Below are 17733 nucleotides of genomic sequence, written 5' to 3'. Positions count from 1 at the left end.
AACTCAAGGCCCGCGGGCCAGATCTGGCCCGCGAGATAATATCTAATTACTATTAAAGCTGGCCCCAGTAATCGAAGCGCCTATGGCGTATGATATGGCTAATGCTGAGTTTATTCAGGTACCAGGTTTTCAGGGTTTTTAGTGTTTATTCAGCAGTCTTGCTCGGCAGTCTTCTTCATGAGAAATGGAATTTGTAAAGTGAAACACTTTGTAGTTATAGCAGAGACTGAGACACATGAGAGCAGACTGAAAAAACGGAGGCAACGAAAGCTGCGTTCGCACGCATCCGACTGATTCGGCCCGCATGAAGCTGCATTTTGCTCAATCCGGCCCGTGACCTAAAATGAGTTTGACACCCCTGAATTAACCTATCTATCGGTTCTAGGGATGTAGTAAACCTGAGCACCTGGGGAAGCCAAGGAGACACAGAGAAACAACACACAAACTCCAGACAAACAGCACCCAAGGTCAGGATTGAACCTGTGCCACTGGAGCTGTGCCACAGCAGCACTAACTGCTGCACTTTTGGTGGCCAGTCACCAGGAAGCAGGCTATTGCATTCATATAATGCTATTCATAATCACCAGGCACCACAGGCAGTGAGACGGGGAATCCAGAGCATATCCCACAAACATTAACAAGGTAATCAATTACTAAAAATGAAAAATTGCATACACAGGAGACCAAAATATTCATTAGGCATTATCTTACTGCCCATTACACCACTGGCCTTTAGGGCAGTGATGAAGGTCCTCCATCTCTGGCAGTGTTCAGAGCTTCCTTCATCGTGTCGGTAGCTTCCTCTCGGTTTCACTACTGTCAGTCATGCAAGTCTCAGGAATACCATCGCACTCAGGTGTGAAAGAATTCTTCCGTAACAACTTTGTTAGACCAGTCAGGGTTGTTACCCCTGAGCTGAACCCCTGAACCTGGAGGACCGATGGACCACTCTTAGTCTGGCCTCTACCTTTTGACCTGTTTGGCATGGGTGACCCTACCAAAACCCAAAGCATAAAGTCCTGACTCCAGCCAACATAGCTCTCCACGTCATTGAGGCACACAAACCGCAAAACCACAACAAGGTTGTGATCCTCTTGGAGGTTCAGGCATTATCAGTATTGATTTATTACCACATGTATGAATATATAATGAAAAGCTTGCCTTGAATACTGTTTATACAGATCAATTAATCACAAAACGCATTGAAATAGAACAAAGTAAATAATAATGTCATACAAAGTGTAAAAGTGACTGAGAAAATGCAGAGCAGGTAAACAATAAAGTGCAAGATCATAACAAAGTAGATTGTGAGGTCATGTCCATCTTATACAAGAAGTCTATTCAAGAGTCTGATTAACAATGGAATAGAAGCTGTCCTCGAGCCTAGTACTATGTGCCTTCAGGCTTTTGTATCTTACTCCCCAGTGGAACAGGGGAAAAAGAAGAACGTCAGGGTTGGTGGGGGTCTTTGATTATGCTGTGGTGGTGAGATATACAGACAGAGTCTAAAGAGGGGGAGGTTCTTACAGTTACAGTTTCGAAGGTGAGATCATCAGCATAACTAATTTCTAATTACAGTTTCTCATTGAAGGCCTTTCAAAACAGGTTAGTTTTAATTTGCAGAGGGTGGGGGAGGGATGAATGTAATTATCACTAACAGGTCTAGGGCAGGGTTGCTGTAGTAATAGACTGTTTATTACTGATAGATTAATTAGGATAAAGCAAAGTGGCATGTAAAGGTGTGACATACAGGTCAGAGCAATTACAGAGAACTGAAACAAAAGGGGAATATGTCCAGCAGGTCAGACAATATCTGTGAAGAGAACTAAATTAGGATTACAGATTGATATACATACTTAAGTGGAACTGGCTAATAAATTATTGAATCGAGTAGTAAATTCTGAGGGATGCAAAGTGCCCAGAGCGAAGATGATGCATTGTCCCTTAAGTTTACATTGGGCTTCACTGGACAGTGCAGGAGACCACAGGCAGTTAATGAGAGTGGGAGTGGGATGAAGTGTTGAAGTGATGAACAACTGGAAACTCAAAGTCACCTGCAAACTGAACATTGGTGCTCGGCAAAACATCCTGAGCACTAAATTCCGAAGATTCCTTTCTCTTTACCAGAAGGATTTTTTTTCACATCCTAGTCTGGATGGCCAACTCCTTATTTTGATGCATTGAGCCCTGGTTTTCGCTGTCCCAGCTTTGAGAATCTCAATTCCTACCTGTTCAAACCTGTAAGAATTTTAAATGGGATCACTCTCATTCTTCTAAACTCAGGAGGGTATAGATTCCATTTACCTAATCTCCCCTCATGCAAGAAACAAGCCATACTAGGACAGAATATGAAAAACAAGTTATATTTCGGAATTCAATACTGTATATAATCCTGGGGAAGCTGATGGTGAGCACAGTAGATGTAGAAATATATCAAAAATGTGTCAGTATTGAGTAAATTGAGTTCCATTCTGTGAGATTTGCCTTTCAGGATGTGATCTTTAACGCTGCTTTGGCGCAACTAACAATTGAAATGCTTCATGTCAGGAAACAACATAAAGAATGTCTTGTCTGGCGAAAGCTGAGGAGGATTTATTTTAATCATAAGAGATATAAAGCCATGAATCAGCTCCACGGTGGCAATTCGATTATTTAGCAGGCCAGACAGTTAAATTACTCATTTTATACTGCTGCAAAGTCAGCCCTGGCAATGAGATTAGTGTAGTAATCATCGTTCGTTAAACCAAGTGGATGATTCAATCACATTTTTACAGGGTACATGAGCTGATATCTGTGTCTCTTGCTTTATAGTGAAGCTGATTACTGTTGGTATCAGCTGCACTCTCTTAATAGAATGGGTTGGAAAGTTTGGCTACCATTCAGTCACGGAGTTTAGTGTTTGCTCACTGAAGCTAACACATTCTGCAAAGTATAATAAATAATCACTGTGCTGTCATTTTATGTAAGAAAACTAAAGGATGTGCAAATCCAAACAATATACTGATAGCCTACAAGTCATTGGGAATGGCAGAGTGCCTGATAATTGTTGCTTGGAATGCATTAGTGTCTTGATATTCTGATTCCAAAGTTCTAATCTTGAGTCTGTGATGATAATGTAAAGTCCAAACCTCAGGATGTAGATAAGTTCAGGTTTCTGAATGCCCAGTGGTGAGAATGTTCCAGATTTTTGACTGTCTAGTTGTATATATGGGTTCAGATTTCCAAATGTACAGGTTAATCGGTCTGCTGTAAGCTGTCAGCAAAATGACAGAAGGTATCTTTGAGGGTGCGACAAGTGACCAATTCAGTTTGGGTTTGGATGGGACCACTCAGATCTAGTGTTCATTGCAGACTGTGTCCAAGTATGATCCAAGGGCTGAATTCCAGAGGGGAAGTAAAAGTAATTGTTCTTGACATTAAAGCATCATGTGACTGAATATAGCATTAGGAAACCCCCATAATACTGCAGTCAATGAAAGCAAAGGGTAAACTCTTTGATGGTTGGAGTTCTTTTGAGTTATATGTTGCTCCAAGGAAGATGGTTGTGTTTGTTAGATACCAATCCCCAGGACCTCTCTGCAGGAGTTCCTCAGGAATGTATCTCAGATGCAGCCATCTTCAGCTGCTTCAATAATGTTTCTTCCTTCAGAAGGAAAGAAGTGGGAAGGTTCTCTGATATTTTACAGTATTCAATTCACTCCCAAACTCTTCAGCAAATGAAGCAGTCCATGCCTGCATGCAACAAGACCTACTAGTAATGGGCTGATAAGTGGCAAATAAGAATCGTGTCATGATAGACCAACCATTGCCAATCTCCAACAAGGTAGAATCCCATCATCTACCCTAGGCATTTAAAAGCACCCCACTGTCATTTCCCCTTACATTAATTTATTGAGGGTTGCCTTTGAAATTCATATGGAACTATTCCATAAGCATTGAAGCTACAAGAGGAATCAAAGGCTGAGTACCTTGTGGTGAGTAATTCAGCTCCTGACAACCCCAAAGAGTTTCCACGATCTAAAAGACACAAGTCAAGAGTGTAATGGAATATTTTCCATCTGCCTGGATGAATGTAGTTCCAAGAACCTCGGGACCTTGTAAGGAAACACACAGCTGAAACGAAACATTTCTTCTCTTCACCACTGCCAAACAGTGGCTGCAGTGTGCACTGAAGTTGTTCAACTCAGACTACTCCAACAGCACCTTCCACAGCTATGATCATTCCCAGTGTACCAGTACCAGTACACCACTGACATGTTATCCTCTAAGTCATATACCATCCTGCCTTTGTTTTATAGTCTCTGTAATTCAGCTAAAAGGAGCTGTAGGACCACATTCTCCTGAAGAAGTACAGCAGTTGTAGAATATTAGCAGTAAATTCTGGTTTTGGAACTGATTCTGTGGGAGATTTTGGTTCAGACCTCCAAATGTCCAGTGGAGATATAGTCCTGTGTCTCTGACTGTCTGATTTCATCCAGGTTGACCTGTCTAGTGGAAGACAGAGGTCCAAATCAGTGATATAAAGTAACTTGTAATTACAGTGATATAAAGTAGTTTTTAGTTTTTTAGGTTAGCTAGAACTGGTTAATTGATGTTACCTTGGAAAGTAAATACAGCCAAAAGCACTGTGAGATTTTAGCACAAAAGGTCTGTCTGTTGTGGACTTTTACCACTAAAGGTCTTGGGTGACAGTGACTGATTTGAATGCTCGTAATTTGATTTAGTTTATTATTGTTGGCACACATACCGAGATACAGTGAAAAACTTTTTGTATGCAGGCAGATCACATCATGCATCAGTACATCAAAGTAGAAAAATCAGAATACAGAGTATTGTGTAGCAGCTACGGAAAGAGTGCAGTGCACGTAGACAATGATTACATTACATAGATATTTTAAGACCTGTGTTGCAGGGTGATTGATATGTTGCCGTTTTAATGTATGGGAGTTGATGGTAACTATTGGAATCCATCTGGAGAAGGTGTCTGCAGTTGGTGGAATCAAGTACAGCAATAATGATCTAGTCAGAGTTTCACACACTGCAATGAATCAGAGGAGCAGAGACTTTGTTGACGAGGCAGTCACACTCCTTAGGCTACGTACTAAAGAACTCATCAGTCAACTAGCACTTGGTGGGACAGGTATGGGGATCCACAGATATCATTGCAGAGGCCTCAGCTATTTTATATGTCCATCAGATGTGAAGATCTTGTACCTTGTATGGATTAAAACAGTGTCTGCGAATAGATGAACAAACTGACCACAGTACTATGATATAGAGGATCATTCATACTGTTCATAAACTATCCCCTAATACCGCTACATTCACTTTCACGGTGTCAAGTCAAGTCAAGTCACTTTTTATTGTCATTTCGACCATAACTGCTGGTATAGTACGCGGTAAAAACGAGGCAACGTTTTTCCATACCATGGTGTTACATGAAACAGTGCAAAAACTAGACTGAACTATGTAAAAAAACAACACAGAAAAAAAAACACTAGACTACAGACTGCATAAAGTGCACAAAACAGTGCAGGCATTACAATAAATAATAAACAGGACAATAGGGCAGTAAGTTGGTGTCAGTCCAGGCTCTGGGTATTGAGGAGTCTGATATCTTGGGGGAAGAAACTGTACGTAGTCTGGTTGTGAGAGTCTGAATGCTTTGGTGCCTTTTCCCAGATGGCAGGAGGGAGAAGAGTTTGTATGAGGGGTGCGTGGGGTCCTTCATAATGCTGCGTGTAGTATAAATTTCCATAATGGCGGGAAGAGGGACCCCGATGATCTTCTCAGCTGACCTCACTATACGCTGCAGGGTCTTGCGATCCAGGATGGTGCAATTTCTGAAACAGGCAGTGATGCAGCTGCTCAGGATGCTCTCAATACAACCCCTGTAGAACGTGATGAGGATGGGGGGTGGGAGATGGACTTTCCTCAGACTTCACAGAAAGTAGAGACGCTGCTGGGCTTCCTTTGCTATGGAGCTGGTGTTGAGGGACCAGGTGAGACTCTCCACCAGGTGAACACCAGTCCATTAGCCGCTGCACCTCCTCTCTGTAAGCTGGCTCATCATTCTTGCTGATAAGACCCACCACGGTAGTGTCATCGACGAACTTGATGATGTGGTTTGAGCTGTGTGTTGCAGCACAGTTGTGGGTCAGCAGAGTGAACAGCAGTGGAGTGAGCACACAGCCCTGGGGGGCCCCCCATGGTCAGTGTGATGGTGTTGGAGATGCTGCCTCCGATCCAGACTGACTGAGGTCTCCCAGTCAGGAAGTCTAGAATCCAGTTGCAGAGGGAGGTGTTCAGGCCCAGTAGGCTCAGCTTTCCAATCAGTTTCTGAGGGATGATTGTGTTGAATGTTGAACTGAAGTCTATGAACAGCATTTGAACGTACATAAAAACACAAAATGCTGGCAGAACTCGGCAGGCCAGACAGCATCTATGGGAGGAGGTAGTGACGACGTTTCGGGCTGAAACCCTTCATCAGGAGTACATGTCTTTTTTATCCAGGTGGGTTAGGGCCAGGTGGGGAGGGTGGTGGCAATGGTGTCGCCTGTTGAGCTGTTGGGACGGTACGCAAACTGCAGGGGGTCCAGTGAGGGGGGCAGCAGGGTCTTGATGTACCTCATGACGAGCCTCTCGAAACACTTCATGATGATGGATGTGAGTGCAAGGGGATGGTAGTCATTTAGGCAGGACACTGAAGACTTCTTCAGCACAGGGACGATGGTGGTGGCCTTGAAGCACGATAGAACGGTGGCGCTACTCAGGGAGGTGTTGAAGATGTCAGTGAGAACATCTGTTAGCTGGTCTGCACATCCTCTAAGCACTCTACCAGGAATGTTGTCTGGTCCACCAGCCTTCCGTGGGTTGACCCTGCACAGGGTTCTTCTCACATCGGCCACGGTGAAACACAGCACCTGGTCATTTGTAGGTGGGATGGGCTTGCTCGCTGCACGTCATTTTCTCCCTCAAAACGAGCATAGGAAAGGAAAGTTGTGGTTATAGAGGATAGTTTATGAGTGCGTAATATTGTTCTCTGTGGGTGAATCCATGAATCCCAAGGTTGTATTATCTCTTTGGTTTTAGGCATAAACACAACTAAGGGCAGAAAAGAAATTTGGAGTGAGAGGAGAAATTCCCTATGTGATCTATGTCAGAACAAGACAAGGAAAAGTTCTACTGAAAAAAAATACTAACAAAAATAATTCAAATTAAAAATCAGAGCTACAAAGGTAATAATCTATGGACTACTTCAAGAGCACTTGCAAATTGAGAAAGCGTTGAATTAATGGCTCAAAGATCTGAGTGGGAGAAATGTATTTTTGATTTATTGGTTAATAGCACCAGCACTGGGGAAAGATGAAGCTATCCTGTTGAGACAAGCTTCACATACCTGATCGGGACTAATATCTAAGACTATAGATAAAACTTCGTAGTTTGTTGAGGGAGGTACAAGAGACTGCAGATGCTGGAATCTAGGGCAACACATCATCTGCTGGAAGAACTCAGATAGCCAAACAGGATTAATGGAGGGAAATAGATAGTTAGTGTTTTGGGTCAAGACCCTTCGCCTTGACTGAAAGATAGAGAGAACAAAGCCAGTATAAAAAGCTGGAGGGAAGGGGTTGAGCATGAGGAAGAAGGAGTGTTTGGGTTCTGATCTGGGGAAACTTAAAGAGCTTAATAAAAAAATCAAAACAATAAAGGGAAGTACAGCCAAAGTCTGTCATGAAGGGAGAAAGAATACAACATACAGTAAATGTAAAAATATTACTGGAATTGGGAACATTGAAAGATCTTTAATTGCATGCAGGCAAAATTTGTAACAAGATAGGTGAATTAATGGCACCAATAGAAACACATGAGTGCCATCAAAAAACCTTTTAAATGACTCCAAAATGACACAGGGTAGGCTAAATATTATCATATACATAACTTCCAGAAGAGTAATGTGAAGTGGAAAAGGGGTTGGATATTCTCAATAGTAAAGAATGGGTTTAAGATAGCAGAGAGAGGAAGGATCTTAGCTCAGAACATCAAGAAGAATCAGGTTAGTGTAGCTAAGAAACAACAAGGGACAAAATGATACTGATGGGAGTTATCTGTAAATCCCAAATAGTACGTCTCAGATACAACATTGTGCACAACAGGAAATTGACAGTGTATGTAACAAGGGTAATAAAATAATCATTAGGGACTTTAATGTAAGTACATACTAGATAAAACAAATGATCTATAACTATGTGGTATAACTTCATTGAGTACTTAAGAAACCTTTTCTGAAATGCTGTATTGTGGAGATAAGGAACCAAGCTATCCCAGATCAAATTAATACGGTAATATTGTTCCCAGAAAGGCAGTAAGCTTGAGGATTGGAAATATTTCACCAGAGGAGGGCACAACATTGAAAGGGAAAGGAAATGTAGAATATAATACTTATCAACCAATAAACAAATAAACAAGCTATAAAAGTTTCTGTGGATATGTTAAATGGAAAAGATGAGTTAAAGTTCATGTGGGTTCCCTACAGAATGGGAGAGAAAAAATAATAATGAGCATGACTGCATGCCTCTAACTGATGACTGATGCAGAGGATATAAGTCCAAGTCTACATCTAGTCAATATTGAATATGTATATAGGTCTTCAAAATTCGAGTGTTGTATATGGCAACAAGACTGACTGTCCAGTATACCATGGCACATAACAATTCAGGTCTCTGAATGCCTGGAGGTGAATGTGACTCTGCAGTATGTCACTGACATTCCACGGAGTAAACGGTTCAGGGCCTCTGACCATCTAGCTTTAGATATGTGTCTGGTTCCGCATCTCTCAATTAGTGGACGTAGCCAGGTCTGCAGCTGTTTGTGGAAAATTTGAGTCCAAGTCTATGAGTTCCCAGTGTTGGATTTGTGTCTAGCTCTCTAATTATCCAGTAGGGAATTTTGGTCCAGGTTCACACTTGTCCAGTGATGGACAGACAGCCCAATCTCCAAGAGTTCAAGTCCAAGTCCAAAACTGTCCAGTTGTGGATACAGGTCCATGTGTGTGATTGTCTAGTGTAAGATATATGCCTGGATCTCTAACTCCAAGATGGCGTTAGTAAACCATGGTGATACATTGTAGGCTGCTTACAAATCTTCTAAATATACTTCTGAATTACTCTCACTACAATTTGCAATCTGTAATTTCCCTTTAAGCAATATAATTTTGAACTGTCTTAATGAATTAGTGATGTTCTGAAGAACTCAACAGATTCAACTCTCAAGCATGCAGCTATGGTACCTTTAAGTGGATGAAGATACATCGCGTTGGCCAGAAGAGAGGGAGGAGAAGGGTGAATTGTTGAGGAATGAAACACCCTCTAACTAGCATCTTGTTAGCAAATGTACAGTTGCTAGAAAACAAGATTGAGGACCTAAGGGCTCAATACACCGGAAGGACCAGGCTGCTGATTCAGAGAAGGCAAATAGTTGGGGTCTGTCTTTTATGATGAACTCTTTGTGGTGCTTGGACGCAATGGTCTTGTTGCACTCTTGTTCCCCCAACTTGGAATATCTGATGATTAAGTGCCAACTGGTCTACTTACCAAGAGAGTTCTCCACTATGATCCTGATCTCAGTTTATCTATCTCCAAAGGCAAATGATAAAAGCACTTGATGTTTTGAATGCTGTGATTAGCAAACAAGAAACAGCCTAGCCCGACTCCTTTAAAATTATAGTTTGGATTCAATCAGGCTTGTTTGAAGAAAACTCTGTACAATTATCATCAACATAAGACCTGTAGCACGAGGAGTCCCAACAAACTCAACCACTGTTACACTATGATTAGGAATGCCTATTGTTCCATGCCTAGACTACATTCTGGGAAATCTGATCACTTAGCTGTCCTCCTCCTACCTGCTTACAGCCAGAGGCTAAAGAGCAAGGTTCCAGAGATAAGGACAACAAAGAGGTGGTTGTTGGAGACTGAGGACTGGCTACAGGATTGCTATGGGTTGGTAGACTGGGCTGTTCAAAAATTCATCGCAGAATCTGAATGAATACACCACCGTTGTCATGGACCTTAGAAAAACTGTCATGGACAAGTGTGTCCCCACAAAATCATTCAGAGTCTTCCCAAACCAGAAGCCCCAGATGAATCATGAGATCTGCAACTTGCTAAGGCCCAAATTAGTGGCATTCAGCTCTGGCGACCATGTTACATACAAGAAAATCAAGTACAATCTCCAAAAAGCCATCTCACGTGTCAAGTAGCAATCCGGACCAAACTTGAATCACTGTCTCATGTTTACTATGCACTGTACCAGCAGTTATGGTTGTTACGAATGTGCCACAACTCTGAGGGGCCGAAGGGTACAAAGTCGCCCCCTCCTTTTTGAGAATCACAAGATCGCTATTAATTCGGGTCTGGGACCCAGGAAATGAGAGAGAGACACGCAGAATCCTCAAGGTTTGGAATGTGTCCTGGCCTCAGCGAAACAAAAAACCCCTGATAACGGCTATTGTCTCTTGGAGACGGAATTGTGTATTGAGTACTGTACTATTCATTGAAGCCCTCAGGGGACGACCAGAGTGGGCTCGTTGAGGGATTGCATCATCCCAACCTGATTGACATCTGAGACCCCGTGAGTAAGGATAAAAGAGGGTCTGGGGAACAACCCCTTTAGACGCACCAGGAGAAATGCTAGAAATCCCGTGACAGCGTTTAATAGCAACAGCCGGTGGGGGGCTCGTGTGTGTCCTCCCTTGCCTGGGATTGGCGGCCTCACCACGGAAGAATGGCTTTAGCTAAAGGAGAGGCCACAAGTGAACGGCCACACCAACGAGACTCTGACAGATCGAAATCATGAAAGGAAAGCCGGCTGAAAATCTCTCTCCCTCTCCAACCAAAGGCTGCAGCCTGCATGAATTGAGTGACTTTTATATTTCCATCGGACAATACATTTATCCCCTAGACAACGATAGACCTATTTCTTATTGATTATTATTATACCCGCACTTTTAGATTTAGTATTGACGACGTATATTATCTGTATGTTTGCATTGATATTATTTTTGTGTATTTTTACTAATAAATACTGTTAAAAATAGTACCATCAGACTTCAAAGGACCTCTCTATCTTTGCTGGTAAGTGACCCAGTTACGGGGTTCGTAACATGATTAAAATGACAATAAAAGTGACTTGACTTGACTTGAAGGATGCTCGACAGCTGAGGAAGGGCTTGAATACTATCACCGCTTGCAAAGTGAAACCAAGCAACATAGGTGACAGCAAAGCTTTGCTCCCAGACCAGCTCAATGTCCTGATGAAAGGTCTTGGGCCAGAACGTCAACTGTTTACTCTTTTCCATTGATGCTGCCTGGTCTGCTGAGTTCCTCCAGCATTTTGTGTGTATTACTTTGATTTCTGACATCTGCAGATTTCCTCTTGTCAATGCCTTTTATGCTCACTTTGACCATCAAAACATGGTGGCACCTTCATGAATTCCCACAGCCCCTGATGACTTGGTGATTTCAGTTTCCTAGGTTGACGTGAGAGCATCCTTTGGGAGGGTGAACCGATGGAAAGCATTGCCCAGGTGTATACCTGGCAGAATACTAAAGACCTGTGCTGATCAACTGGCTGGAGTGTTCACTGACATCTTTAACCTCTCATTTCAGCAGTCTGAGATACCCACTTGCTTCAAACAGGTTTCAATTATACCAGTGCCTAAGAAGAATGTAGTGACCTGCCTCAATGATCATCATCTAGTAGCACTTACATCAATTGTGATGAAGTACTTTGAGAGGTTAGTGATGAAACATATCAATTCTTACCTGAGAAGTGACTTGGATCCACTCAAGTTTGCCTACCATCACAACAGGTCAACCAGTGGATGTTCACTCAATCCTGGAACATCTGGACAACAAAGAGGTATACTTCAGGATTCTCTTTGTTGACTGCAGTTCGGCATTCAATACTAACATCCCATCAAAACTAATCAGTAAGTTCTAGACTTTAATACCTCCTTGTGCAATTGGATCCTTGATTTCCTCACCTGCAGACCTCAGTCAGTACAGACTGGCAACAACATCTCCTCTACCATCTCCATCAGCACAGGTGCACCACAAGGCTGTGTGCTTAGCCTCCTGCTTTACTCACTTTATCCTTATGACTGTGAGAACAGATCCAACACCGTATTTACATTTGCTGACAACACCACAGTCATTGGCTGAATGAAAGGTGCTGATGAATGAGCATATAGGAGGGAGATTGAAAATCTCTCTGAGTGGTGCCACAACAACAACCTTTCTCTCAATGTCACAAGATCAAGGAGATGATGATCGACTTCAGCAGGAGGAGAGAGGTCCATGAGCCAGTCCCCATCAGGGTATTCAGAAGTGGAGCGGATCAGCAATTTTAAATTCTGAATTGTTATCATTTCAGAGGATCTGTTCTGGCTCTAGCACATAAGTGCCATTACGAAGAAAGCATGGCAGTGCCTCTACTTTCTTAGAAATTTGTGAAAAGTCAGCATGTCACCTAAAACTTTGACAAAGTTCTATAGATGTCTAGTGGAGAGTATAATGACTGGTTGCATCATGGCCTGGTTTGGAAACACCAATGCCCTTGAACAAAAGAGCCTACAAACAATAGTGCATACAGCCCAGTCCATCATGGTAAAGCCCTCTCCACCATTAAGCCTATCTACACAGAGCAGCATCCATTAACAAGGACACCCACCATCCAGGCCATGTTCTCTTCTCAGGAAGCAGGTACAAAGGCCTCAGGAATCACACCAGCAGTTCAGGAATAGTTATTACCCCTCAGCCATCAGGCTCTTGAACCAGAGGGGATAACTTCACTCGACCCATCACTGAACTGTTCCCACAACCTATGGACTCATTTTCAGGAACTCGTTCATCTCATTAGCTTTATATTTATTTATTTATGATTTCTTTTTATCTTTTTGTATTTGTACAATTTGTTGCCTTTTGTACATCGGTTGGGGTGGTCTTTCATTGATTCTATTGTGTGTCTTGTATTTATTGGGAACGCCCACAAGTAAAGTTCATGTTCAAAGTCCAAAGTCAATTTATTATCAAAGTACATATATGTCAGCCATCAAGCTCTTCAACAAAAGGGGATAACTACATCCATCTATTGAGATGTTCCCTCAACCAATGATCTTACTTTAAGGACTTTTTATCTGTTATTTCATGCTCTTGTTACTTATTACTATTTATTTGGATTTGCATTTTTACAGTTTGTTGCCTTCTGTGCTCTACTTGATCTTTCACTGATCCCGTTATAGTATTGTAATACCCTGGGTTAAGATTTCTACTACTAAGCTGTGAGGTATGTTTATTTCAGCAGTTTTCTCAAAAGCAGTGTGTTCTGCTGGTAAGAGTGTTTTGGCTTTGGCTAAAGGTGAGGAGCCACATTGTCTGACTCAGGATTGTGTAACTTTCTGCCTATTGGAAGATTGGGTAGAGCTGGGTGGGATCAGATTTCTGAAGGACAGGAGGACATACCAATATTCCTGAGAGAGCCAGTTTGTTCAAGATGCTCTTCAAGGGAAGTTTGGAATATGATGGGTGCCTTCATGCAGAATGTGGGTTCAGCACATGGGTAACGAGATACTCCCAACTATGCCAGAAATGAGCTCCAAGGTTTATGTACACATTGGACTGGTTTAACTGTAATGGGCCCTTTAATTTTTCTTTTCTTTTACTGTAACTATTTGTTAAAGTCGAAAATATGGTAAATACACTTACTTTGTAATTTTATGCCAGTGTGTGATCTGTCATTTCTTGGCAACCGATAATTGTGCATGGGGCAGTATTTACACAACATTCACTACAATTAATGTTCCTTAACCAGAACATCCCAACTTCCCTGTTTGATGGAACCCCAAATAATACGGACCATAGACTTATATCACGAATGAAAGGTGGCCTCACCGCTGAGTCATTGGCTGTTAGCAGAGTTAGCTAACAAGCCAAGTTTGTATATGAGCCCCATGAGAGGGTTACAAGTACTATTCTATAGATTTGCTGAGTATGACCGCAGGAATAAAGAATCTCAGGGTTGTATGCAGTGACTTATATATCCTCTAATAATAAATCTTGCAGTACGTTAAACTTTGAACCATATACAACTCTGAGATTTGTTTTCTTGCGGGCATACCTAGTAAATCCAAGAACCATAATGAAGAAGGCACCCAACAGGGCGGACAAAAAACCAATGTGCAAACAACAACTAACTCTGCAAATACAAAAGAAAAAATGAAATAACAACAAATACTGTAAATAAGCAATAAATATCAAGATCAGGTGATGAGGAGTCCTTGAAAGTGAGTCCATTGTGGAGGCTGCGAGATTATTTATGATCATTATTATTTGTTTTTTGTCTGCTGTTTTTTTGTATTTGCAGAGCTTTTTTTCACATTGGTTGTCCGTCCTGTTAGGTGCGGTCTTTCATTGTTTCTATTGTGTATCTTGTATTTACTGTGATTGCCACAAGTAAATGAATTTCATGGTTATATATGGTGACATATATGTACTTTGATAATAAATTTACTTTGAACTTTGAACTACCTTATAGACGATATGGGCCTAGTTCTTTATCCCTCCAAGGATGGGCTTTAGTCTAGATGCGAACCATTCAGTGATACATGAGTCTTGAACTTAGACTCTTCAATGGAAAGTCTGGGTTCAGGTCTAACACTGTCTTTTGGTTTATACAGGTCCAGGTCTCCATCTGGCTAGTGATGGCCTGCATTCAGATCTAGGTTTGTTCAGTGCAGCGTTGTGATCCGACGTCCAAATCTCCAGCCGTTTCAGCTTCTTTATTGCCTTTATTCTCTTAATGTGAGGACCAGAACAGTGCTTGGTTCTTTAGGTCTGAGCTAACCACATCTATAGCTTGATATTATATTTCAATATGTCTGAAGGAGTGAGAAGAGCAGGGCAGTTGATGAGAAAATGTATCGTCACTGTCATCCTGGTGTGACCTTAGGGCAGAGCCCAGATGATGAGATGCACCTCTAAGACTATGCTTCCAGTATTCAGCCTTGTATAAAGAACGAAAGATTAGCTTTATTTGTCGCACATACATCAAAGCATACAGTGAAATCTCTCATTTGTGTTCAATCAGTGAAAGTTGTGCTGGGTACCCTGCAAGTGTAGCCTTGCTTCCAGCACCATCATAGCATGCTCGCAACTCACCAACCCTAAAAGTATGTGGAAGGAAACCAGAGAAGCCAGAGGAAACCCACACGGTCATGGGGAAAACAGACAGCAGTGGGATTGAACCCCAATCTTACTGCGGGTGCTGTAAATCATTGTATTCATAGCTATGCTACTGTGCTGTCCTTATCTCTTAAATATCTTAATTAATTAATATGTTAGCATGCCAATTATTTAATATTCTCTTAAATCTAATGGAAAAAATGTGAGTCGATTGAAAATGGGTCAAACCGCTTTGCACCAGACAGTTAAATCATACTGACAAGAAAACAAGAAAAGGATGTTTAATTTTTGGCACTTGGACCTGAGTAAAACTGTAGTGAAAGTTATTAAGACACTCTTGAAAACCCAATGATTTACTTTTTTTCCTTGCTTGTAGCATTTCTCAGACTGAGTCATATGAGAAAGATAACATTGATGTAGTTGCCAAATGTCCCAACATCAATGATCAGTGACTTAATTATTAATCAAGCAACAGATGGACTGGCTAATGCTTAAAGACACACCAAGTTGCAAATGAATGCATACGTTATCAAGGTGCTCAGAGATTGTCTTTCATTTCTCTGCAGGTTGCATGGCAGATACCATGAGATGGCTCCTCACATAGTGCCAATGGATTACACCAAGGAGCCAGATGTCACACTTCCAATTCAACTCATAGTAAATATGCCGGAGCTAAAGGTACAAGGATAGACTCCATTCACTGTCAAATGCAGGACATCCTTCACGTGCATGCACGGTTTGTATGATTGAGGAGGATTTAGTCATGCAGCTAACAGCAGTATGATTCTTTGCTTTTTTTCACAAGGTACAAATCACAGGAAGAATTGTTGTACTTAATAGAGGGTAGCAGGAACTTCCACAAGACAATAAAGAAGAACATCTATTAAGCATTAAGCAGGGCAGCCAACAACCTGCTCCCTGTTCAATGGGTGGGTGGCAAACACAGAGATAGGCTTTGTCTGCACTGGCAAGAGCAAAGATATGTGAGCTTTAAGTTCTTTATAATGGGGAATGACAGATAATGCCCTGAGGAATAGAGGAATGCCATAGAGATAGAGATCAAGACTCCAGGACTATCTATCTTGATGCATATGAGGCAGATATTATATGAGATGGCGATTTTTTGAATGAGTCTTGCTACCAGAGGTTGTCAATCACTGAATTTCCATGCACCTAGTGTTGTGTCACAGAATCAGACTGCAGTGGGATTTGGATTCTGTACTCCATGCGAGAACCAGTAGATATACAGCGACATCTGTATAATACCTGTGTTACAGTGGTATTACCAACCATCCAAAGACCAGTCCCAGACCCAGTGCAGTGAACAGCCAAGGAGAGAGAAGAAAAATAAACAGTAAGTTTCCAGAGCCTATTAAATCCCTGGCGATTCCATGTTAATCCCGTCAATTTACTGTTGTGACTGCCTTTTGAATAGAGATGTCGGATATACAGGCAGATGATCTAGAGCTGCAGTTTTCAAAAGTGGTCCTTTTTAGACAGCTCTTTAAAGGTTACAAAGAAGGTGTAGAGTGAGCAGTAGTGAAGGAATAGAGCACCAGCATGACCTCACTGACCCTTCCTGGTGCTCTCTGCCTCTTTTGTGGACCTGTGGCAGAGGAGGGTTACCCTTACTGGCATTATTAGACCAGGCCAAAGGTAAAAGGCAAGGTGTCAAATGTTCAGAGCACCTGGAACACATAAAGAAATGAAAGATCTATTGAAGATCTGAGCCTTCTTGAGTAGTTGGACTGTGTATTACTGAACCATCTGAGACTTGGTCAAGTATCCTGCTAAAATCCCAGTAGACCACATCAGTGGTTCTACCCTCATCAGCCTCCTTGTTACCACCTCAAAAAATTAAAGCTCATTAGTCACAGCCTTTCCTTAAGAAATCAGTGTTGAATATTCTTGATTAGCTGTACCTCTCTGCTGATTAATGTAGTCTTTCAGCCTTTTACCTAACAATTATCAAGTCCCATAGATGGAAAGGAGGAAGAGGTCTCAGAGGTCTTGCACATTGAATATAGTAAGTTAGGAAAGAACTGAAAAGCAAGATCTTAGAAGTAGTAATCTGTGGATTGCTCCTGGTGCCACGTGATAGGCCAGGAATAGAAAGTCAGATAGGGGCAGTGTTTCAGATTTCTGGATCACTGGAACCCCTTTTGGGCCTGGGGTGACCTATACAAGAGGGACAGGTTGTACCTTAACCATGTGACCGTAAAACATAGGAGGAGAATTAGGCCATTGAGCCTGCTCAGCCATTTGATCATGGCTGATACGTGCCCCTCTCTGCCTTCTCCTCTTAACCTTTCACACCCTGATTGATCAAGAACCTGTCAGTCTCCACCTTAAATACTCCCAATGACTTGGCCTCCACAGCCGCCTGTGGCAATGAATTCCACAGATTCACCCCCCCTCTGATTAAAGAAATTCTTCCTCATATCTGTTCCAAATGCACGTCCCTCTATTCTGAGGCTGTGCCCTCTGCTCC

At 42.0% G+C, this 17733-nt stretch overlaps 1 protein-coding gene across 6 annotated transcripts in view; it reads left to right on the top strand.

Annotated features, from left to right (window-relative positions):
• Positions 1-17733, top strand: part of cib2 (calcium and integrin binding family member 2) — a 145148-nt gene that overhangs the window by 88480 nt on the left and 38935 nt on the right. For all 6 annotated transcript variants that reach the window (XM_073024882.1, XM_073024879.1, XM_073024884.1 and 3 more), the window contains one exon: positions 15809-15920. In XM_073024882.1, the coding sequence (XP_072880983.1) occupies positions 15831-15920 (90 nt within the window). In that variant the 5' untranslated portion in view covers positions 15809-15830. The remainder of the gene's footprint in view (positions 1-15808; positions 15921-17733) is intronic.

The sequence above is a fragment of the Hemitrygon akajei genome, chromosome 21, assembly GCF_048418815.1.
Source record: "Hemitrygon akajei chromosome 21, sHemAka1.3, whole genome shotgun sequence".
NCBI classification, from domain to species: domain Eukaryota; kingdom Metazoa; phylum Chordata; class Chondrichthyes; order Myliobatiformes; family Dasyatidae; genus Hemitrygon; species Hemitrygon akajei.
The sequence above is the reverse complement of the archived record's forward strand: the minus strand, read 5'-3'. Positions and strand labels throughout refer to the sequence as shown.